Here is a 24,815-nt window from a genome sequence, read left to right as displayed (position 1 = left end):
TCATTCAGATGTTCATTGGCAAACCTTGCGGGCGCTGCAGGATTTCAGTCCTTCACGGCGTAGTGTGTTACCAATTGTTTTCTTGGTGACAATGGTCCCAGCTGCCTTGAGATCATTGACAAGATCCTCCCGTGTAGTTCTGGGCTGATTCCCCACCGTTCTCATGATCATTGCAACCCCACGAGGTGAGATCTTGCATGGAGCCCCAGGCCGAGGGATATTGACAGTTCTTTTGTGTTTCTTCCATTTGCGAATAATCGCACCAAATGTTGTCACCTTCTCACAAAGCTGCTTGGCGATGGTCTTGTAGCCCATTCCAGCCTTGTAGCCCATTCCAGCCTTGTGTAGGTCTACAATCTTGTCCCTGACATCATTGGAGAGCTCTTTGGTCTTGGCCATGGTGGAGAGTTTGGAATCTGATTTATTGATTGCTTCTGTGGACAGGTGTCTTTTTTACAGGTAACAAGCTGCGGTTAGGAGCACTCCCTTTAAGAGTGTGCTCCTAATCTCAGCTCGTTACCTGTATAAAAGACACCTGGGAGCCAGAAATCTTTCTGATTGAGAGGGGGTCAAATACTTATTTCCCTCATTAAAATGCAAATCACTTTAACATTTTTGACATGCGTTTTTCTGGATTTTTTTGCTGTTATTCTGTCTCTCACTGTTCAAATAAACCTACCATTAAAATTAGAGACGGATCCTTTCTTTATCAGTGGGCAAACGTACAAAATCAGCAGGGGATCAAATACTTTTCCCCCCCACTGTATGTATGTATGTATGTATGTATGTATGTATGTATGTATGTATGTATGTATGTATGTATGTATGTATGTATGTATGTATGTATGTATGTATGTATGTATGATTAACCAGTGATGTTGTAGCGAGCTGGGTGGTCCGCCTCTGAGAAACTCAAATGAAAGTGTAACGTTTTATTACAATTTTCAACAGTCACATACACTCCATGTATTGGACAGTTTATTATTTTTTTTTATTATTATTTTTTTTTCCCCTAAGGAAAGTTGTTTCCTTTGCTTTCGGATGCCCTACTGGCATCGACAGTTTCCTTGTGTGGACATTCGGGAGACTTTTCCTCTTCCCTTCTCTCTCTGAAAAAAAAGGGGTGTGATATAAAAGAGGACAATAAGTTCTTAAGGATGGAACGAACAGGAGAATACTTACACTTTTCTAAGAAACTTAGAGAGGACATGCTCATTGGCTGGTACGGGACCATGCTGTGCCATGGCAACTAAAGAGCTGTAGCAATGGAAAAACTATCCAATCAGACGTGAGGTGAGAAGAAGCAGTGGATGAGTACAACCAATCAGATAGCGCCGGTCATTTTTCTTTTTTTGACTGATGTGAAGGAGGGATGACTGTAGATACTAAATGCCACATAGGTGTTCTGCTCTGAATAATCATGGAGACTTATTTTATTTACATTCTGATTGATTTGAAAAACGTACACTTGTTGTTGTTATTGCTATTAGCTTTATTTATTTTTCCCCCCTCTCACTATCACCCTTAGGTATGGTCTTAGGCAGGGGCATTCAACACCAGTCCCGTGCGGAACGCAGTGTCTTCTGGTTCTTCCCCCAGTTAGTGGTCTGGTCATGGCAGTGGTTGTCCAGGGATTCCCTTTGACTTTTGTTAGGCCACGTGGAGTTGTTGGCCTTTTGCTGAGACATTCCCGATAGTAACGGGTCTGGGCCCGGTTTCCCCAATGCATCTTAAGGCTTGGTTCGTTGTTAGAACCTACGTAGGAGCATCGTTAAATGTCCGACCTGTTTCCAAAACCATCATTACTAAAGTTGCAGAAGAAAAGGGTAGTTAAAAGGGTAGTTTTTTGCCCTTCCACATCACTTCTTTTATACACAGATCTCCGCTCAACACAAAATCAAGATGTTTATCTGTCTTTCTGTTACCACTGATAACTTCAGAACGAATGTGACTACAAATACAAAGTTGCCAATGTCTTTGCAATTGTTACCAACAAGCGAAGGATATAAGATTCTTCAAACGAAAACCGAGATGTCTGAATTAAATGATAAATACACTAGGCTACATATAGACCTATATATTGAAATACATTTCTTATCAATTGAGTTTAGCTATTTATACTCCACATTTTTTGCCTCAATAGATTTAATGTGTAGTCTACATTAGCGTAATGATTTCAATAAGTATTTTATTTTTGGTACTTTTACCCCCTTTTCTCCCCCAATTTCATGATATCCAATTGGTAGTTAGTCTTGTCCCATCGCTGCAACTCCCCTACGGACTCGTGAGAGACGAATGTCAAGAGCCATGCGAAGGTCGAGAAACACGACCCTGCCAACCGCACTGCTTCTTGACACACTGCTCGCTTAACCCAGAAGCCAACCGCACCAATATGTCGGAGGAAACACCGTCCAGCTGACGGCCGAAGTCAGCATGCAGACGCCCAGCCCACCACAAGGAGTCGATAGAGCGCAATGGGACAAGGAAATTCCGTCCGGCCAAACCCTCCCCTAACCCGGACGACGCTGGGCCAATTGTGCGCCACCTCATGGGTCTCCCGGTCACGGCCGGCTGTGACACAGCCTGGGATCGAACCCGGGTCTGTAGTGTTGCCTCAAGCACTGCAATGAGTAGGCCCATGATTTCAAATCTTGATTTAGTGCGTTATAGGGTAAGCATTAGAATAAGCCGCCTCAATGTTTGTAGCCATAGGTGATCTCTAATAGGAGCTCATCCATTGTCAGTATTGTGGAATAATTTGAATGGTATGATTTGAAAGGGAGAACGCTGATCCGAGAACAGCGCCGTCTTTATTTAGATCCTATCCGTATCAACACATGCCTCAACGACGCACTTAGTGAACGTTCTCGCTGCTTGGTGTTTTGGGAAACTCGTTACATCTTTGGCCGTTTTGTAGGAAAGCTGCATCGTTAAAACACTAAGTTCCATTGCTATTGGGGAAACCTGGCCCTGGACAAGTGTGTAGGGATTAGGGGTTGGAGTTGATTAGAGGCACCATTGTTTTTGTCAGTTGTTTCTATAACTTTTTTTTGTATGTATCAAGGGATGAGTGTAGCTGATCTTTTATGTGTGAAGGGCAGGGTAGATTTGAGTTAATTTGCCTTTCTCTAGTCTTTCTGTGAAAGACTGTTGCACGCTGACATTTATTTAGCTTTTTTACATGGAACTTTTCTTAAGAGTGTTCATGATCATGCGAGAACAAAAACGAGATCCCCATTACGACCATAAGTTGAACAAATAAGTAACCATCACTTTTAAAGAGTGTTTGATATATAAATGTGTGTGTATGTGTGAAATGCATAGGGTCAAATGCATACATTTTTATGTATATGTTTGAGGCGTGTGGACTGACCCTTGCCTTTACTTTGGTGGTGACCTATTTTATACACACCTCATGAATGTTTTTTATTTTAATTTTACAAATGACTAAACCTGAGGATATTGTATGATATCAACAACAGCTAGAACACCCTATTAAATCTTAAGAAAATAATGATACAAATAAAGTATATTGATGTAATATTTATCTTATTTCATATTGCTGTTTGTAGTTTTATTTAATTGTATTTGTGCCATGTGTGCAGCACTGCAATTCTTTCATCACTCAAATTGCTGGTCATTGAGCGATGCATGCAGTAGGCCTACAGTTGCCAGAAGAGCAAATATAAATGCATTTGTCATTGCTTCATAAGCAATAGGTGTGGACTAACAGTGAAATGTTCAATTACAGGCCCTTCCCAACAATGAAGAGTGAAATAATAACACAAGGAATAAATGCATGAGTAACAATAACTTGGCTATATACACGGGGTACCGAGTTTATGTGCAGGTGTGCGAAGTAATTGAGTTACACTGAACATTTTTTTTATTTTACATGTATTTTATCAGGGAGTCGTACTGAGACCAAGGTCTTATTTACAGATGAGCCCTAAATTACAGAAAGTACACACGTTAAATACAAAATGCAAGCAGAAAGAAAAACCCGGTCATAAAAAAAAAAAAAACATTCATCAGTAAAGGTCCTCAAATCAGCTTTGTGAATTGCCCCAGACTTGCAGTGGTTCCCAAACTTTTTATAGTCCTGTACCCCTTCACACATTTAGCCTCCAGCTACGCACCCCCTCTAGCACCAGGGTCAGCGCACTCTCAAATGTTGTTTTTTGCCATCATTGTAAGTGCCACACACACACTATACGATACATTTATTAAACATAATGAGTGTGAGTTTTTGTCACAACCCGGCTCGTGGGAAGTGACAAAGAGCTCTTATAGGACCAGGGCACAAATAATAATATAATAAATAATTTTGCTCTTTATTTAGCCATCTTACATACAAAACCTTATTTGTTAATAAAAAATTGTGAATAATTCACCACAGGTTAATGAGAAGGGTATGCTTGAAAGTATGCACATAACTCTGCAATGTTGTATTGGAGGGAGTCTTAAGTCTTAAATTATTTTCCACACAGTCTGTGCCTGTATTTAGTTTTCATGCTAGTGAGGGCTGAGAATCACTCTCACATAGGTACGTGGTTGCCAAGGGCATCGGTGTCTTAACAGCGCAATTTGCCAAGGCAAGAAACTCTGAGCACATCCCAATCCAGAAATCTGGCAGTGGCTTCTGATTTTAAATTCAATTTTCACAGAACTGCTTGTTGCAATTTCGATGAGGCTCTCTTGTTCAGATATTGTAAGTGGACTGGAGGCAGGGCATGAAAGGCATAACGAATCCAGTTTGTGTCGTCCGTTTCGGGTAAGTAGCTGAGTAATTGCGCACCCAGCTCACTCAGGTACTTTGCTATATCACATTTGACATTGTCGGTAAGCTTGAGTTCATTTGCACACAAAAAAAAATACAATGATGGAAAGACCTGTGTGTTGTCCTTGTTAATGCAGACAGGAAAGAGCTCCAACTTCTTAATCATAGCCTCAGTTTTGTCCCGCACATTGAATATAGTTGTGGAGAGTCCCTGTAATCCTAGACTCAGATCATTCAGGCGAGAAAAAACATTACCCATATAGGCCAGTTGTGTGAGAAACTCATCATGCAAGCGGTCAGACAAGTGAAAATTATGGTCAGTAAAGAAAACTTTAAGCTTGTCTCTCAATTTTAAAAAACGTGTCAATACTTTGCCCCTTGATAACCAGAGCACTTGTAAAAGCATTACATGGTCGCTGCCGATGTCATTGCATAATGCAGAAAATACACAAGAGTTCAGGGGCCTTGCTTTAGTATCCAAAATGTCTTTCAAGCTGTCAGGCATTCCCTTGGCAGCAAGAGCCTCTCGGTGGATGCTGTAGTGTACCTAAGTGGCGTCGGGAGCAACTGCTTGCACGTGCGTTACCACTCCACTATGTCTCCCTGTCATGGCTGTTGCGCCATCAGTACACATACCAACACATCGTGACCACCAAAGTCCATTTGATGTCACAAAGCTGTCCAGTACTTAAAAAAATATCCTCTCATGTTGTCCTGTGGTTTGCAGAAGAGGATGTCTACCTTAATTGACCTCCCATAAACGTAACGGACATATACCAGGAGCTGTGCCATGCCCGCCACGTCTGTTGACTCATCCAGCTGTAACGCATATAATTCACTGGCATGTATGCGAAGCAGTAATTGTTTCAAAACATCTCCTGCCATGTCACTGATGCATCGTGAAACAGTGTTCTTTGATTAAGACATTGTCTGTATAGTTTTTTGGGGACTTTTCCCCCAGCGTTGTCCAAGCCATATCCGCCGGAGCAGGAAGAATTAAGTCCTCCACAATAGTATGGGGTTTGCCTGTCCTAGCGACTCGGTAGCTCACCAAATAAGACGCTTCTAGCCCTTCTTATTAATGGTATCTATTGCTTTTATACAGTTGAAGTCTGAAGTTTACATACACCTTACCCAAATACATTTAAACTCAGTTTTTCACAATTCCCGACATTTAATCCTAGTAAAAATTCAATGTCTTAGGTCAGTTAGGATCACCACTATTTTAAGAATGTGAAATGTCAGAATAGGAGTAGAGAGGGATTTATTTCAGCTTTTATTTATTTCATCACATTCCCAGTGGGTCAGAAGTTTACATACACTCAATTAGTATTTGATAGCATTGCCTTTAAATTGTTTAACTTGGGTCAAACGTTCTGGGTGGCCTTCCACAAGCTTCCCACAATAAGTTGGGTGAATTTTGGCCCATTCCTCCTGACAGAGCTGGTGTAACTGAGTCAGGTTTTGTAGGCCTCCTTGCTCGCACACACTTTCAGTTCTGCCCACAAATGTTCTATATGATTGAGGTCAGGGCTTTGTGATGGCCACTCCAATACCTTGACTTTGTTGTCCTTAAGCCATTTTGCCACAACTTTGGAAGTATGCTTGGGGTCATTGTCCATTTGGAAGACCCATTTGCGACCAAACTTTAACTTTCTGACTGATGCCTTGAGATGTTGCTTCAATATATCCACATAATTTTCCTTCCTCATGAAGCCATCTATTTTGTGAAGTGCATCAGTCCCTCCTGCAGCAAAGCACCCCCACAACATGATTCTGCCACCCCCGTGCTTCACGGTTGGGATGGTGTTCTTCAGCTTGCAATCCTCCCCCTTTTTCCGCCAAACATAACGATGGTCATTATGGCCAAACAGTTCTATTTTTGTTTCATCAGACCAGAGGACATTTCTCCACAAAGTACGATCTTTGTCCCCATGTGCAGTTGCAAACTGTAGTCTGGCGGTTTTGGAGCAGTGGCTTCTTCCTTGCTGAGCGGCCTTTCAGGTTATGTCGATATAGATACTTTTGTACCTGTTTCCTCCAGCATCTTCACAAGCTGTTGTTCTGGGATTGATTTACACTTTTCGCACCAAAGTACGTTAATCTCCAAGAGACAGAACGCGTCTCCTTCCTGAGCAGTATGACGGTTGCATGGTCGCATGGTGTTTATACTTGCGTACTATTGTTTGTACAGATGAACGTGGTACCTTCAGGAGTTTTGGAAATTGCTCCCAAGGATGAACCAGACTTGTGGAGGTCTACAATTTTTTTGTAGCAATTTTTTTCTTGGCAGATTTCTTGAGATTTTCCCATGATGTCAAGTAATGAGGCACTGAGTTTGAAGGTCGGCCTTGAAATACTTCCACAGGTACACCTCCAATTGACTCAAATTATGTCAATTAGCCTATCAGAAGCTTCTAAAGCCATGACATAATTTTCTGGAATTTTCCAAGCTGTTTAAAGGCACAGTCAACTTAGTGTATGTAAACCTCTGACCCACTGGAATTGTGATACAGTGAAATAATGTCTGTAAACAATTGATGGAAAAATGACTTGTGTCATGCACAAAGTAGATGTCCTAACCGACTTGCCAAAACTATAGTTTGTTAACAAGAAATTTGTGGGGTGGTTAAAAAAGTTTTAATGACTCCACCCTAAGTGTATGTAAACTTCCGACTTCAACTGTATGCTTAAATCATCAGACTTATTTTTATGCGCTCTAGAGAACAGCATATACTGTATTTGGTTTTACCTGTATTCAGTACTAATTTCAGGTCAATAAAGTTTTTCTGTAATATAATGAATGCAGACTCTAGATCAGTTAGAGCCTGGTCAACCGTGGGGGAAATAGCATACACAACAGTATCATCGCCATACAAGTTCAGGTTACAATTTTTTACAGGTTAGTCGATGTTCATGTAAAAAGTACAGGACCCAGAATTGACTCCTGTGGAACACCTTTTGTAATATCCAGGAAACCTGATTTAACACCATCAATAGATATACATTGAGTTCCATATGTCAAGTCATTTTTAAACCAGCCTCTGAATTATCAGTGAGTGATCAACAGTATTGAAAGCCTTTGACAGGTCAATGAAGAGGGCAGCACAATGTTGCCTTTTATCCACATAATTTATAACTAGGGATGCAGCAGAGATAGTGCTATGACCTGGTCTAAAACCCGATTGATGTACATTAAGAATACATTTCAATGATAAGAAAGTTCTTAGCTGAGAATTAATCAAAGATTATAATATTTTAGCTAGGCAAGAAAGTTTAGAAATAGGACGATAATTGTTTAGTTAACAAGGGTCACCACCTTTGTGAAGGGGGAGTGTATTGGACGCCTTACAAACCTTGGGGATAGTACCAGATATACTGTAATTGCCAGGTTAAAAATACAATTTGTAAGATTCAGCAATCAGGGGGGCAGAGAGCTGCAGCAAATTGGATCAAGCATATCAGCTACAGTGGATTTTTTTTTTACATCAATCTTAAGCAAGGCATCTAGCACATCACAGATAGTAAATTGTTCAAATGAAAACAAAGATTGACTAGAAGTTGACGGGTTAACTGTCGAGTCCGCTTGAGGCTGGCAGAGGGAAGAGTAGTCAATTGACACTGTTTCTCTCAAATAAAAAACCTGCCAAGATAAAATGATGATTAAAAGCATAACTTATCCCATTCTTCCCAGTTATGATGCCAGAGTCAGACAGAACTTGCTTAGGCAGGAAAGGAGAGGAATCTGTACGCTTCAGTGCATTTACTGTTTTCCACCAGCAGAGTCAGCGATAGAGGCTCAAAGGTATCTTGATATACAGTACCAGTAAAACGTTTGGACACACTTACTCATTGCAGGGTTTTTCTTTATTTTTACTATTTTCTACATTGTAGAATAATAGCGAAGACATCAAAACTATGAAACAACAGCTTTGCACACTCTTGGCATTCTCTCAACCAGCTTCATGAGGTATTAACCTGGAATGCATTTCGATTAACAGGTGTACTTTGTTAAAAGTTAGTTTGTGATATTTCTTTCCTTCTTAATCCAGTTGAGCCAATCAGATGTGTTGTGACAAGGTAGGGTAGGGTATACAGAAGATAGCCCTATTTGGTAAAAGACCAAGTCCACGTTATGCCAAGAACAGCTCAAATAAGCATCGAGAAATGACAGTCCATCATTACTTTAAGACACGAAGGTCAGTCAATGCAGAAAATTTCAAGAACTTTTAAAGTTTCTTCAAGTCCAGTCGCCAAAACCATCAAGCGCTATGATGAAATTGGCTCTCATGAGGATCGTCACAGGAAAGGAAGACCCAGAGTTCATTAGAGTTAACTGCAGCTCAGATTGGAGCCCAAATAAATGCTTCATAGAGTTCAAGTAACAGACACATCTCAACATCAACTGTTCAGAGGAGACTGCGGGAAGCATGCCTTCATGGTCAAATTGCTGCAAAGAAACCACTACTAAAGGACACCAATAAAAAGAGACTTGCTTGGGCCAAGATACATGAGCAATGGACATTAGACTGGTGGAAATTTGTCCTTTGGTCTGATGAGTCCAAATTTGAGATTTCTGATTCCAACCGCTGTGTCTTTGTGTGATGCTGAGTAGGTGAATGTATTATCTCCGCATGTGTGGTTCCCACCGTGAAGCATGTAGGACAAGGTGTGGGGGTGCTTTACTGGTGACACTGTCAGTGATTTATTTAGAATTCAAGGCACAATTTACCAGCATAGCTATCACAGCATTTTGCAGCGATACACTATCCCATCTGGTTTGCGCTTAGTGGGACTATCATTTGTTTTTCAACAGGACAATGATCCAACACACCTCCAGGCTGTCTAAGGCCTATTTGACCAAGAAGGAGAGTGATGGAGTGCTGCATCAGATGACCTGGCTTCAACCCAATTGAGATGGTTTGGGATGAGTTGGACCGCAGAGTGAAGAAAAAAGCAGCCAACAAGTGAACAGCATATGTGGGAACTCCTTCAAGACTGTTGGAAGGTGAAGCTGGTTGAGAGAATGCCAAGAGTGTGCAAAGCTTTCATCAAGGCAAAGGGTGGCTACTTTGAAGAATCTGAAATATATTTGTTTAACACTTGTTTGGTCACTACATGATTCCATATGTGTTATTTCATAGTTTTGATGTCTTCACTATTATTCTACAATGTAGAAAATAGTAAAAATAAAGAAAAAACCCTTGAATGAGTCGGTGTCTCCAAACTTTTGACTGGTACTATATCTCCAGTATTTACTGAACAAAAATATAAACGCAACATGCAACAATTGCAAAGTTTTACTGAGTTACAGTTCATATAAGGAAATCAATTAATTGAAATATATTCATTAGGCCCTAATCTATCGATTTCACATGACTGGGCAGGGGTGCAGCCACGAGTGGACCCTGGAGGGCATATCCCACCCACTTGTGAGCCAGGCCTAGCCAATCAGAATGAATTCCCCCCCTCCCACCTCAGACGATCCCGCAGGTGAAGAAGCTGGATGTGGAGATCCTAGGCTGGCGTGGTTACACCTGGTCTGTGGTTGTGAGGCTGGTTGGATGTACTGCCAAATTCTCTAAAACGGCATTTGAGGCAGCATATGGTAGAGAAATTAACATTCAGTTCAAAGCCCTTGTGGACATTCCTGCAGTCAGAATGCCAATTCCACGCTCCCTCAAAACTTGAGACATCTTTGGAGTGGCCTTTTATTGTTCCCAGCACAAGGTGCACCTGTGTAATGATCATGCTGTTTAATCGTCGTCTTTATATGCCACACCTGTCAGGTGGATGGATTATCTTGGTAAAGGTGAAATGTTCACTAACCGGGATGTAAACAAATTTGTGCACAAAATGTGAGAGGAATAAGCTTTTTGTGTCTTATGAAACATTTCTGGGATTTTTTATTTCAGGTCATGAAACATGTTGTATTTATGTTTTTGTTCAGTGTAGATACAATGCCTTCAGAAAGTATTCACACCTCTTTACATTTTCCACATTTTGTTGTGTTATAGCCTGAATTGAAAATTGATTACATTGCGATTTTGTGTCACAGATGTTTTCATTTTATTAATTTAAAATGAAAAGCTGAAATGTCTTCAGTCAATAGGTATTCAATCCATTTGTTATGGCAAGCCTAAGTAAGTTCAGGAATAAAACATTTGCTTAAGTCACAATAAGTTGCATGGACTGTGTTTAACATGATTTTTGATTGACTACCTCATCTCTGTACCCTACACCCAAATCAAATTTTATTGGTCACGTACAGATGGTTAGCAGATGTTATTGCGAGTGTAGCGAAATGGTTATTATCTGTAAGGCCTCTTGGTCAAGCAGTGAATTTCAAACACAGATTCAACCACAAAGACCAGGGAGGATTTCAAATGCCTCGTAAAGAAGGGCACCTATAGTTAGATGGGTAAAAAAAGCAGACCTTGAATATCCCTTTGAGCACGGTGAAGTTTAAAATTACACTTTGGATGGTGTATCAATATGAGGCTGAAAGATACAGGCCCCCTTCCTTACTCAGTTGCCGGAGAGGAAGGTAGCCACTCAGGGATTTCACCATGAGGCCAATGGTGACTTTAAAACAGTTAGAGTTTAATGGCTGTGATAGGAGAAAACTGAGGATGGATCAACAACATTCTAGTTACTCCACAATACTAACCTAATTGATTGTGAAAATAAGGAAGCATGTACAGAATAAATATATTCCTGTTTGCAATAAGGCACTAAAGTAAAACTGCAAACTACGTTCTGAATACATATCTAACACAACACGTCACTGAGTACCACTCTTCCTGTTTTCAATCATGGTGGTGACTGTGTCATGTTATGGGTATGTTTATCGGCAAGGACTAGATTTTTTTTAATAAAAAAAATAAATAAATGGAAGAGAACTAAGCACAGGCAAAATCCATGAGGAAAACCTGGTTCAGTCTGCTTTCCAACAGACAATGGGAGACAAATTCACCTTTCAGCAGGACAATAACCTAAAACACCAGGCAAAATATACACTGGAGTTGCTAACCAAGATGACATTGAATTACAATTTTGTCTTGAAAATCTATGGCAAAACTTGAAAATGGCTGTCTAGCAATGATCAACAACCAACTTGCCAGAGTTTGAATAATTTTATAAAGAATAATGTGCAAATATTGAACAATCCAGGTATGGATAGCTCTTAGAGACTTATCCAGGAAGACTCGCAGCTGTAATCACTGCCAAAGGTGATTCTATCATGTGTTAACTCAGGGGTGTGAATACTTATGTAAATTAGATTTTCAATACATTTGCTAAAATTTCGAAAAACATGTTTTCACTTTGCTATGATGGAATATTGTGTGAGATGAGTCAGAAAAAAATCTATTTAGTACATTTTGAATTCAGGCTCTAACACAACAAAATGTGGAATAAGTCAAGGGGTATACTTTCTGAAGGCACTATATAGACATGTAAAGTGACTAGGCAAGAGGATAGATAATAAACAGTAGCGTATGGGATGAGTCAAAAGAGTTAGTGCAAAAAAGTTGAGATGCAGATAGTTAAATAGTTAACCAATAGTTTACCCGGACTAACTATTTAGCAGTCATAGGGCTTGGGGGTAAAAGCTGTTCAGGGTCCTGTTGGTTCCAGATTTGGTGCATTGGTACCACTTGCCATGGGGTAGCAGAGAAAATAGTCTATGACTTGGGAGGCTGGAGTCTTTGACCATTTTTATGGCCTTCCTCTGACACAGCCTAATATAGATGTCCTGGAATGGCAGGGAGCTCGGCACCCAGTGATATACAGTGCCTTCTGAAAGAATTCAGACCCCTTGACTTCTTCCACATTTTGTTAGGTTCCATCCTTATTCTAAAATGTATTAAATTATAGTTTTTTTCCTCATCAATCTAGACATAATACCCCATAATGACAAAGTAAAAAACAGGTTTTTCGAAATGTTTGTAAATGTATATAAATAAAAAAAACTGAAATATCACATTTACATAAGTATTCAGACTCTTTACTCAGTACTTTGTTGAAGCACCTTTGACAGCAATTACAGTGTCAAGTCTTTTTGGGTATGACACTACAAGCTGGCACATCTGTATTTGGGAAGTTTCTCCCATTTTTCACTGCAGATTCTCTCAAGCTCTGTCAGGTTGGATGCAGAGCGTTACTGCACAGCTATTTTCAGATCTCTCCAGAGATGTTCGATCAAGGTCAAGTCTAGGCTCTGGCTGGGCCACTCAACGACATTCAGAGACTTGTCCCGAAGCCACTCCTGCGTTGTCTTGGCTGTGTGCTTAGGGTCGTTGTCCTGTTGGAAGGTGAACCTTTGCCTGAGTCTGAGATCCTGAGTGCTCTGGAGCAGGTTTTCATCAAGTATCTCTCTGTACTTTGCTCCGTTCATCTTTCCCTCGAGTTGAATCTTGGTTTCATTAGGTCTGAAAGCCTTTAGGTGCCTTTTGGCAAACTCCAAGCGGGCTGTCATGTGCCATTTACTGAGGAGTGGCTTCCGTCTGGCCAGTCTATCATAAAGGCCTGATTGGTGGAATGCTGCAGAGATGGTTGTCCTTCTGGAAGTTTCTCCCATCTCCACAGAGGAACCCTGGAGATCTGTCAGAGTGACCATCGTGTTGTTGGTCACCTCCCTGACCAAAGCCCTTCTCCCCCGATTGCTCAGTTTGGCCGGGCAGCCAGCTCTAGGAAGAGTCTTGGTGATTCCAAACTTCTTTCATTTAAGAATGATGGAGGCCACTGTGTTCTTGGGGACCTTCAATGCTGCATAAATGTTTTGGTACCCTTCCTCAGATCTCAGCCTCGACACAATCCTGTCTCGGAGCTCTACAGACAATTCCTTCGACCACATGGCTTGGTTTTTGCTCTGACGTGTACTGTCAACTGTGGGACTTTATAGGTGTGTGCCTTTCCAAATTATGTCCAATCAATTGAATTTACCACAGGTGGACTCCAATCAAGTTGTAGAAACATCTCAAGTATGGTCAATGGAAACAGGATGCACCTGAGCTCAATTTCAAGTCTCATAGCAAAGGGTCTGAATACTTATGTAAATAAGTGTTGTTATAAATTGGCAGAAAAAATTGAAAACCCGTTTTCACTTTTTCATTATGGGGTATTGTGTGTAAACTGCTGAGGATTTAAAAAATGTAATCCATTTTAGAATAAGGCTGTAACGTAGCAAAATGTGGAAAAAGTGAAGGGATCTGAATACTTTCCGAAGGCATTGTACTTGGCCGTACACACTTCCCTCTGTAGCGCCTTGCAGTCTGATGCCAAGCAGTTGCCATACCAAGCGGTGATGCAGCCAGTCGAGATGCTCTCAAGGGTGCAGCTGTATAATTCTTTGAGGATCTGAGGGCCCATGACGAATCTTTTCAGCCTCCTGAGGAGGAAGAGGCGTTGTTGTGCCTTCTTCACAACTGTATTGATGTGTGTGGACTACTGATGTGTGTGGACCATGATCATTCCTTAGTGATGTGGACACCGAAGCACTCGCCCCACTCCACTACAGCCCCGTCGATGTGGAGGGGGCCATGCTCATCCCTTCCTTTCCTGTAGTCCACCATCAGCTCCTTTGTCTTGCTGACGTTGAGGGAGAGGTTGTCCAGCAAGGTCACTGACCTCCCTATAGGCTGTCTCATCATTGTCGGTGTTCAGGCCAACCACCGTTGTGTCGTCAGCAAACTTAATGATGGTGTTTGAGTCGTGCGTGGCTACGCAGGAGGGGCCCCCGTGTTGAGGGTCAGCATGGCGGATGTGTTGTTGCCTACCCTCACCACTTGGGGGCGGACCATCCAGGATCCAGTTGCAGAGGGAGATGTTCAGTACCAGGGTCCTGAGCTTAGTGATGAGCTTGGAGGGCACTATAGTGTTGAATGCTGAGCTATTAGTCAATAAACAGCATTCTCACATAGGTGTTTCTCTTTTCCAGGTGGGAGAGGGCAGTGTGGAGTGCAATAGAGATTGCTTCATATGTGGATCTGTTGGGGCAGTACGCGAATTGGAGTGGATCCAGTGTGTCTGGGGATGATGGTGTTGATGTGAGCCATGACCAGCTTTTCAAAGCATTTCATGGCTACAGATGTAAGTGCTATGGGCAAAGTAATTTAGACTGGTTACCTTGGTGTTCTTGGGCACAGGGACTAAGGTGATCTGCTTGAAACATGTAGGTATTACAGACTGCGTCAGGTAGAGGTTGAAAATGTCAGTAAAGAAACTTGCCAGCTGGTCAGTGCATGCTCTGAGTATGTTTCCTGGTAATCCGTCTGGCCCTGCGGCCTTGTGAATGTTAACATGATTAAAGGTCTTACTCACATCGTCTACGGAGAGCGAAATCACAGTTGTCCGGAACAGCTGGTGCTCTCATTCATGGGTTAGTATTGCTTGCCTCGAAACGAGCATAAAAGGAATTTAGGTTGTCTGGTAGGCTTGCGTAACTGGGCAGCTTGCGGCTTGGTTTCCCTTTGAAATCCGTGATAATTTGCAAGCCCTGCCACATCCGACGAGCGCCCCAGTCGGCGTAGTAGTATTCAATGTTAGTCCTGTATTGGCGTTGTGACTCTTTGATGGCTCGTCGGAGGTCGTAGCGGGATTTCTTATGAGCATCCGGAATAGTGTCCCGCTCTTTGAAATCGGCAGCTTTTGCCTTTAGCTCAGTGCTGATGTTGCCTGTAATCCATGGCTTCTGGTTGGGATATTGTGACGACCCTCCCACTCGGTCTGCCAAATTCTTTCTCTCTGCTCTTGTTTTCCTTAATAGGATGTCGGTGGGCGGAGCTGGGAGGGTTGTCAGCGAAATGGGACACACCTGGGCTTGGGTGTGTCCCGGGGATAAACACACCTTTCCCCCATACATCAAGGAGACTCTCTCCATGCAGATACACTGTTGTTTTTGGTTGCGCACCAGCTGTTGTTAACAAAGAGACACACACCTCCCCCGTTAACCTTACCCAAAGCTGCCATTCGGTATTGACAATGCATAGAAAAACCATCTAGAAGTAAATATTATCCATGTCCTTGTTCAGCCACGACTCCGAGAAACATAGAATTTTACAGTTCGTCAGGTCCCGTTGATAGGATAGTCAAGAACGAAGCTCGTCCAGTTTGTTCTCTAGTGATTGTACGTTTGCAAATAGAACGGAGGGTAGAGGGTGTTTATTTACTCGCCAACGAAGTCTTGTCAGGCAACCCTCTTGTTTGCCTCTCATGCGCCGTCTCTTCCTCTTTCAAGTCCCGGAATTAGGGCCTGGTCTGGAATAAGCAGTACATCCACAGCTGTCGACTCGCTGAAGTAGAAGTCTTCATCCAAATTGAGGTTAGTGATCGCTGTTCGGATGTCCGAAAACTGTTTCCTGTCTAAGGAAATTATGGCGGAAATATTATTTACAAGAAAAGTTAAGGTCAGCATTAAAAAACACACAAAATAGCATAATTGGTCAGGAGCCCGTAAAACGGTAGCTATCCACTGCAGCTCCATCTTCATACCAAAATGGCTGCTGTGGCTACTGCTAGCTAGCATGAGGACGAAAAGGGCAGTTTTCATAGAAAACTAGCAGCATTTCAATCTTCTTGATGTATAAGTGTGGATAAAGGTAAAATTTGGAATACAGTGGCATATCCCATCACTGCATTGAGGTATGTTTTCCGACCTATATCTTGTGTTAGCTCCACGATGTCTTTAATGTAACCTACAAATTCATAGACGCCAACTGCTTAAGTGCCTATTGACTGTAGTATCTTCTTTAAGGGGGTGCGTTTTGTTAAGAGCCCTGACACTCGGTCTTAACGTTAACACGCATCGCTTGCACTACTGTTTTGGAGACATAAGGAGCATATCTTTCATATTAGCGAGGAAAAATGTCCTTCAATAAAAATATACACTTACTGTAGCATTTGTAGCACAATGGGTCCTGTATCCACACAATTTTTTTTAGAAAAACTCAGCCTCAGGCAGACATACGTCAATGGAATCTAAGAGGAAGAATTTAATAGCATTCTCCAAGATATAAATGCTTAGACTACAACAAAAAGAGGTCTTGAGGAACCTCTTAAATGGCTAAAGTGTCTGTGCACTCTTGCCAGCTGGCTACTGCAAAAGTGCATGTTTTGGGCTCTTTGGCCCATTAATGGAAAAGGTGAGCACATGTTGTATAGTGTAATGTACATCAGACATGATTTATGACAACATTTCTGTATGCCATGAAATTAAACATATTTCAAATCAAATCAAATTGTATTTGTCACATGCGCCGAATACAACAGGTGTAGACCTTACAGTGAAATGCTTCCTTACAAGCCCTTAACCAACAATGCAGTTTTAAGAAAAATACCACACAAAAAAAACGAAATAAAAGTAACAAATAATTAAAGAGCAGCAGTAAAAGATATGTATCTTAAAGTAGACATGAAATCAGCTCCATATTACGGCACAAACTTTCCATCTACACTTCACTGCCAGATGATTGCATTACAATCAACTGTGATTTTGTGCAATTACTAATCAGCTTCAACCTGGAGAACAACACGGTCCTTGGAGTGTCTGCTGCACAGTGTAAGGACACTGCACAGTGTAAGATCCAACAATACATCTGTATCGATATATCTATCGATCACATCTTCTTGTTTTATCTTTTTTTGGGGCAGGAATTCCTGATGGTCCGGTGCAGCTGATCTTTATCTCTCCTGAAAGCCTGTTCATTGACCAGTGGTGGTCCTGGCTGAGGACCATCAAGCACAGGATATGCCTCCTGGCCATGGACAAGGTGCACTGCATGACATTCAGAGTAAAAAATAAATAAACGTATTGATGTCACTTGTCTCTTGCAAGCATATAATGCAACTCAAGTACATGCAGTAACTATAAACACAACACATTCTTTGACACCGTAATTCCCATCCCCGCAGAGAACGATACCTAAGCATGTGACATCTTTCAATAACATACCATTCTTTATTGCTGTCTTTAATGCAATGAGTTTCACCAAAGTAACTCTGGTTTCAGATAAACGGTAATACTGTATGTACGCACACAAACATAAAAAGGAGAGCCCAACAGCTAAATCATACATCACACTTAAAAACAACATTGGAGAGATGCAATTGTTAAACAATTTAACTGCATCACAGGGGTGAATACTTAAGGGAGACATATTTGAAGGTGCCTGTCGTCAGGGTCATCTTAATAGCTTGTTGCCCAATTCTGATGCTCACTGTCACAGCCACAGAGGCAATGGTGGATGACATGATAGAGAAGATTCATCTCCCCATGTAGCCTGGCTGGATTGTCTCGGTTCTGTCCAACAGGTAATAATCTATACATTTACAATTTCCATGAAGAAATGCAATGGCAAAATAAGGAATGTAGTTGTTTAATTGAATGATCATCTCTACAAAGTATGTTCCTACACATAGCCAAAGTCCAGTTTGTAACATTCTCCTTAAAATCTGTGTTTTTATTCGATATTATAACATTTGGTGGCCTTTTTTTCATTTTACTGACATGTACAGGAGTGGCAGATGGCCATATACGCTTCCTCCCACATGGCACTGTTTTACTGGGTAGGAGTGCGAGGCACTCAGGACAAATGAATGTCCCATGGGTAGGGGACACATTTGGAAAAACTAGTTTAGCAGTCCTGGGACTGGCTACTGAACCAAGACTGCACCTTTTAAAAACCCTGTGTTTCTTCTCAAATTCTCTGCTTCAGTTGCAGCAATTATTTGAGGAAGACATTGAAGAACACAAAAATACATATACAACAAGAAATTAAAACAAGTGTAAATAAATAGAAATTAGGAAATATGTTAGGAGAAAAACAAAATAAATACTATAATAAATTACGATATCAGTTTGAGTTTGCTCTAATATGCTATAGGGATGCTAGGATACTCTAATATGTACTAGAATTGAGTAGGGACAGGTACTGCATTTTCTTTCGCCTTTTGTACAGAGTGGTGCAGCGTGATGACGTCATTGGAGAAGTTTGCTTCGGAAATGGCTGGAGGCACCATGTAGGCACACACGTACAGCCGTGTGGATCTGTGCACAGTAAGTGTTTTTTTTTTTTGAAAGATTATTTCTCGCTGATATTAAAGTTAAAGGGCATGGGTGACCAAGAAAAATGAATTGGTACAATTTAAGGCCAAGTGGCAAACAATAATGCATGCGCTAGGGATGGGGGTGTGAGCATGCGGATCTGGGCAGATGAGATGTTATTTTTTGTGTGTCTGTAAGTTATTGTTCGTATGTATACGTTTGTACCTGGAGTGAAACCATTTTTTTAAGATAAGGGGCATATCAGCATATGTTTCGAAAACCAGTTTGAAAGTGATGATTATTGATGTTTCTAAACATTAAAACACAGTGTCGGAATTGTAGTTCACATGAAGCCAATAGTGGGCGAATGTAAGGGCTGAAAACCCTACAAACAGAGAAGGGTTTTCAAGGGATAAATGATTGCGTTCAAACCCCAGTGCAGCTCAGTGTAAACAAGGATAATGATAGGGTCTGTATCTTCTGGTAAGTCCTACAGTACATTATGAAGTTCAATTAATTGAGCTACATGAGCTAATAAGTGTTACTGACCAATTATTCCAAGTGTACATAGGTGGCCCTGGCTATAAAAAAGATACATTTTTGTATTAAAGACTGTCGAATCGATCGCTTGTTGTGAATGTCAATGACCCCAAGAGGACGAAACACGCGCGTCTGCGCAGTTGTCTCTCACGACCACAGAGGAGAGCGACTACAGCAACGCCGTATATCACGTGACCTTGTGCTGGCTGAGTGAATCGTGTTAGCAGGTAATAAAAAGCAAAATCTCGTTCAGGCGCTCAATGTTTTTCTTTATACTTGAGCCAATTTAAACCCTTTCATAGTCTTGTCCCTCATGAAGTGTAATGTCACCGATTCATTTGTCTGTTTACACCAGCTTTTCAGTCTTTATTTCGTTATTTTCTTTTGGCTTTTTCCCGACAAGTAATGTCGGGGGTTGGATTGTGTGCTGTGTGGCCATTTTCGTTAGAATTGATAAAGCTTTGTGGTTAGCTAGCATGTTATGATACCCGAAGAACGGCTGTTTATGATTGTCCCTTGGGAAGAACCCCTGTTAGTAACGTTAAACATTCAACGTGTGAACAGGAATGTCAGCCCGTCGTGTTTTGGTATCTTATCTGCCGTAGATTGCCTAAACTGCATCGCTAACTAGCTAACGTTAGCTAGATACTTCGCTAGCTAGGACAAAGGGGTCCCACTGTCGGTCACTTTTGTGTATTATTTGTCAGTTACAGTAGGACTAAAATCCACACCAGTGGTGTATTTGAAACGCGCGCCGTAACATTTCAGTTAAAAACATTATCAAAAGTGTCAAGACAATTAAACAGTTAAGTGATTGTAAATGTCATATAAAGGCATGCATTCTTTATTATTAATTATAACTTAGCTAATTATTATGGCAAGCTATCCATAACACTGTAGTCTATTGTTTGCACACATTTGACGGATTCTATACCAGTGTGATATAAACATTTATGCATGTTTACTATTCGAGTGTGTTTGTCATATATTGTGTAGATGAAAAATGTTTTATGAGTAACCGGCTAGCGGATGATGCCAAACTCGGTAGCTGCGGTAACTAGTTTTATTGGACAACAGCAGGGAAATCTCTGTCGAGTTGACACAATATCTCATTACATTATCTTGCATGGGAATGCGCTCGAATGAGAGTTGTAAAAAATATATATATAGTCCCTGGCTGGCTATTCGGTAGTGTATTGCCTTCGCAAAGTCAACATGATGTTGATGCTGCTGTCATCTCAGCTACAGATAATCAATAATCGAGCCCGTGTTTTTTGTTGCATTACTGGAAGTTGCCAATGACAACTATGGTCACTTAGCCACTGACCTACAGCTGCATTGTCCTCAGATATGAACCAGGCAGGGTAATATGTGATCTTCTCAGTTTATTTATTGTAGTTTTGGACGTGTGTATACAGTGCATTCGAAAAGTATTCAGACCCCTTGACTTTTTCCACATTTTGGTACATTACAACCTTATCCAAAATTGATTTCAATACTTTTTCCCCCTCATCAATCTAGACACACTACCCCATAATGATTTTTGCAAGTATTAGACCCTTTGCTATGAGACTTGAAATTGAGCTCAGGCGCATCCTGTTTCCAATTATCTACAACTTGATTGGAGTCAACCTGTGGTAAATTCAATTGATTGGACATGATTTGGAAAGGCACACACCTCTCTATATAAGGTCCCACAGTTGACAGTGCATGTCAGAGCAAAAAACCAAGCCATGAGGTCGAAGGAGTTGTCTGTATAGCTCCGAGACAGGATTGTGTCAAGGCTCAGATCTGGGGAAGGGTACCAAAACATTTCTGCAGCACTGATTGTCCCCAAGAACACAATGGCCTCCATCATTCTTCAATTGAAGAAGTTTGGAACCACCAAGACTTCCTAGAGCTGGCCGCTTGACCAAACTGAGCAATTGGGGGAGAAGGGCCTTGGTCAGGGAGGTGACCAACAACCCGATGGTCACTGACAGATCTCCAGAGTTTCTCTGTGGAGATGGGAGAACTTTCCAGAAGGACAACCATCTCTGCAGCACTCCACCAATCAAGCCTTTATGGTAGAGTGGCCACTCCTCAGTAAAAGGCACATGACAGCCCACTTGGAGTTTGCCAAAAGGCACCTAAAGGACTCTCACACCATGAGAAACAAGATTCTCTGGTCTGACGAAACCAAGATTGAACTCTTTGGCCTGAATGCCAAGTGTCACGTCTGGAGGAAACCAGGCACTGCTCATCACCTAGGCTATACCATCCCTACAGTGAAGCATGGTGGTGACAGCATCATGCTGTGGGGATGTTTTTCAGGGACTGGGAGACTAGTCAGGATCGAGGGAAAGATGAACGGCGCAAAGTACACAGAGATCCTCTATGAAAACCTTCTTCAGAGCGCTCAGGACCTCCGACTGGGGCGAAGGTTCACCTTACAACAGAACAACGACCCTAAGCACACAGCCAAGAAAACCTAGGAGTTGCTTCGGGACAAGTCTCTGAATGTCCTTGATTGGCCCAGCCAGAGCCCGGACTTGAACCCGATCGATCGAACATCTCTGGAGAGACCTGAAAATAGCTGTGCAGCAATGCTCCCCATCCAACCTGACAGAGCTTGACAGGCTCAGCAGAGAAGAATGGGAGAAACTCCCCAAATACAGGTGTGTAAACTCTGGTCCAATTAATCGGAAGCCACACTTCAAGATTGTTTTGATCACGCAGACTGCAATATGTTCCGGTCAGCCTCAGAGAACAACATTGACCTATACGCTGACTTGCTGAGTGCGTTTATAAAGAAGTGCATTGGAGATGTTGTACCCACTGTGACTATTAAAACCTACCCTAACCAGAAACCGTGGATGGAGGGCGGCATTCGCGCAAAACTGAAAGTGCGTCCCACCGCATTTAACCATGGAAAGAGGTCGGGGAATATGTCTGAATATAAACAGTGTAGCTATTCCCTCCGCAAGGGAATCAAACGATATGCCAGTACAGCGACAAGGTGGAGTCGCAATTCAACGGAGCAGACACGAGATGTATGTGGCAGGGTCTACAGGAAATCACAGACTACAAAAAGAAATCCAGCCACGTCACAGACACTAACGTCACACTTCCAGACAAACTAAACACCTTCTTTGCCCGCTTTGAGGATAATACAGTGCCACCGTCGCGGCCCGCTAATAAGGACTGCGCCCCTCTCCTTCTCCGTGGCTGACGTGAGTAAAACATTCAAACGTGTTAACCCTCGCAAGGCTGCTGTCTCAGACGGCATCCGTAGCCGCGTCCTCAAAGCATGTGCAGACCAGCTGGCTGGTGTGTTTACGGACATATTCAGTCGCTCCCTATCCCAGTCTGTTGTCCCCGCATGCTTCAAGATGGCTACCATTGTTCCTGTACTCAAGAAGGCAAAGATAACTGAACTAAATGACTACCGCCCCATAGCACTCACTTCTGTCATCATGAAGTGCTTTGAGAGACTAATCAAGGATCATATCACCTCCACCTTACCGGCCACCCTAGACCCACTTCAATTTGCATACCGCCCCAACAGGTCCACAGACAACGCAATCGCCATAACACTGCACACTGCCCTATCCCATCTGGACAAAATTAATTCCTATGTAAGAATGCTGTTCATTGACTACAGCTCAGCATTCAACACCATAGTACCCTCCAAGCTCATCATCAAGCTGGAGGCCCTGGGTCTCAACCACACCCTGTGCAATTGGTTCCTGGACTTTCTGATGGGCCGCCCCCCAGGTGGTGAAGGTAGGAAACAACGTTTCCACTTCACTGACCCTTAACACAGGGGCCCCACAAGGGTGCGTGCTCAGCCCCCTCCTGTACTCCCTGTTCACCCACGACTGAGTGGCCATGCATGCCTCCAACTCAATCATCTATTTTGCAGGCGACTCGACAGTAGTGGGCTTGATTGCCAACAACGACGAGGGCACTCGGAGTGTGGTGTCAGGAAAACAACCTCTCACTCAATGTCAACAAAACAAAGGAGATGATCGTGGACTTCAGGAAACAGCAGAAGGAGCACGCCCCTCTCCACATCGAAGGGACAGCAGTGGAGAAGGTGGAAAGTTTTAAGTTACTCGGCGTACACGTCACAGACAAACTGACATGGTCCACTCACACAGACAGTGTGCTGAAGAAGGCGCAACAGCGCCTCTTCAACCTCTTCAATAAAAGACACCTCAGGAGGCTGAAGAAATTCACCCAAAACCCTGACAAACATTTAGAGATGCATAATCGAGAGCATCCTGTCGCGCTGTATCACAGCCTGGTACGGCATCTGCACCGCCCTCAACCGCAAGGCTCTCCAGAGGGTGGTGCGGTCTGCACAACGCATCACCGGGGGCAAACTACCTGCCCTCCATGACACCTACAGCACCCGATGTGACAGGAGGCCAAAAAGATCATCAAGGACATCAACATATTATAATATATTTTTTTAATTTTAATAATAAATCTTTTTTATTTTTATAAATTTGAAGAAAGAAAAATCACCATGTTTTTGCTTCGTCATTATGGGGCATTGTGTGTAGATTGAAGGGGGAAAAACGATTTAATCCATTTTAGAATAAGGTTGTAACGTAACAAAATGTGGAAAAAGTGAAGGGGTTTGAGTACTTTACGAATGCACTGTATATAGAGCTAGCCCATTCATGGAATAAAGGAGCCTAACGTTATTCATTATAGTCAAGGACCCTACACGTTCTGTTTAAAGGCGACTTGCCTCTAAGCCAAAACAGTCAAATACTTAATCTAGCTAAATGTGAATTGATTCTCAATTATGGTAAGGTTCTAGAAACATAGATAAATCCCTCTACTTTCATATCACGTCAAAATAATTTCACCAATGCAAAATACAAGTTTACTATACACTGTTTTAACAGTTGCAACCGACACTCAGGATTGCACAATCCCTCCAACTGTGTTGATGTGGGGACGTGTTTGATACAGGCTACTCATGAGTATATACACACACACACACACACAGACACACACAGACACACACACACACCAGGGAATGCATTTCAGCTCAGAAGAAACTACAAAGGGAATCAGGACTATTTGAACAACCTAGGTCTAACTTATAACAGTAGGCCTATTTGTCTTATCTTATACCTGCCTGCAGTGAATAGGGCAAATACTGTAAGTGACATTAATTTTTATCCACGCTTTTCTCCCCCCCCCCCCCCCACCAACCCCTCTCCGGCCCCCCTCTCTCTCTGTCTTCCAGATTTTTCTATTTTGTACATACATTGTTTTGTATATACTGTATATGATGACATCGTTGGGCGGCGACAAAGCCCGGGGCACTCGGGACAAAGCGCTGCCTGCTGCCACACACGCGACTCAACCACAGAAACAGCTCCAGGTGAGTGACACACACACATGTTTTCCACTAGCGCCGGTTGTCGTCTATACAACTGATTTACAGAC

General features: G+C 42.2%; 1 protein-coding gene across 2 annotated transcripts in view; it reads left to right on the top strand.

Moving 5' to 3' along the window:
* The first annotated feature begins 19,516 nt into the window (after positions 1-19,516).
* Positions 19,517-24,815, top strand: part of ubap2a (ubiquitin associated protein 2a) — a 40,868-nt gene continuing 35,569 nt past the window's right edge. For both annotated transcript variants that reach the window (XM_029776154.1, XM_029776153.1), the window contains exons 1-2: positions 19,517-19,591; positions 24,613-24,750. In XM_029776154.1, the coding sequence (XP_029632014.1) occupies positions 24,655-24,750 (96 nt within the window). In that variant the 5' untranslated portion in view covers positions 19,517-19,591; positions 24,613-24,654. The remainder of the gene's footprint in view (positions 19,592-24,612; positions 24,751-24,815) is intronic.

Source organism: Salmo trutta, chromosome 14 (genome assembly GCF_901001165.1).
Source record: "Salmo trutta chromosome 14, fSalTru1.1, whole genome shotgun sequence".
Classification (NCBI taxonomy): Eukaryota; Metazoa; Chordata; class Actinopteri; order Salmoniformes; family Salmonidae; genus Salmo; species Salmo trutta.
The sequence above is the reverse complement of the archived record's forward strand: the minus strand, read 5'-3'. Positions and strand labels throughout refer to the sequence as shown.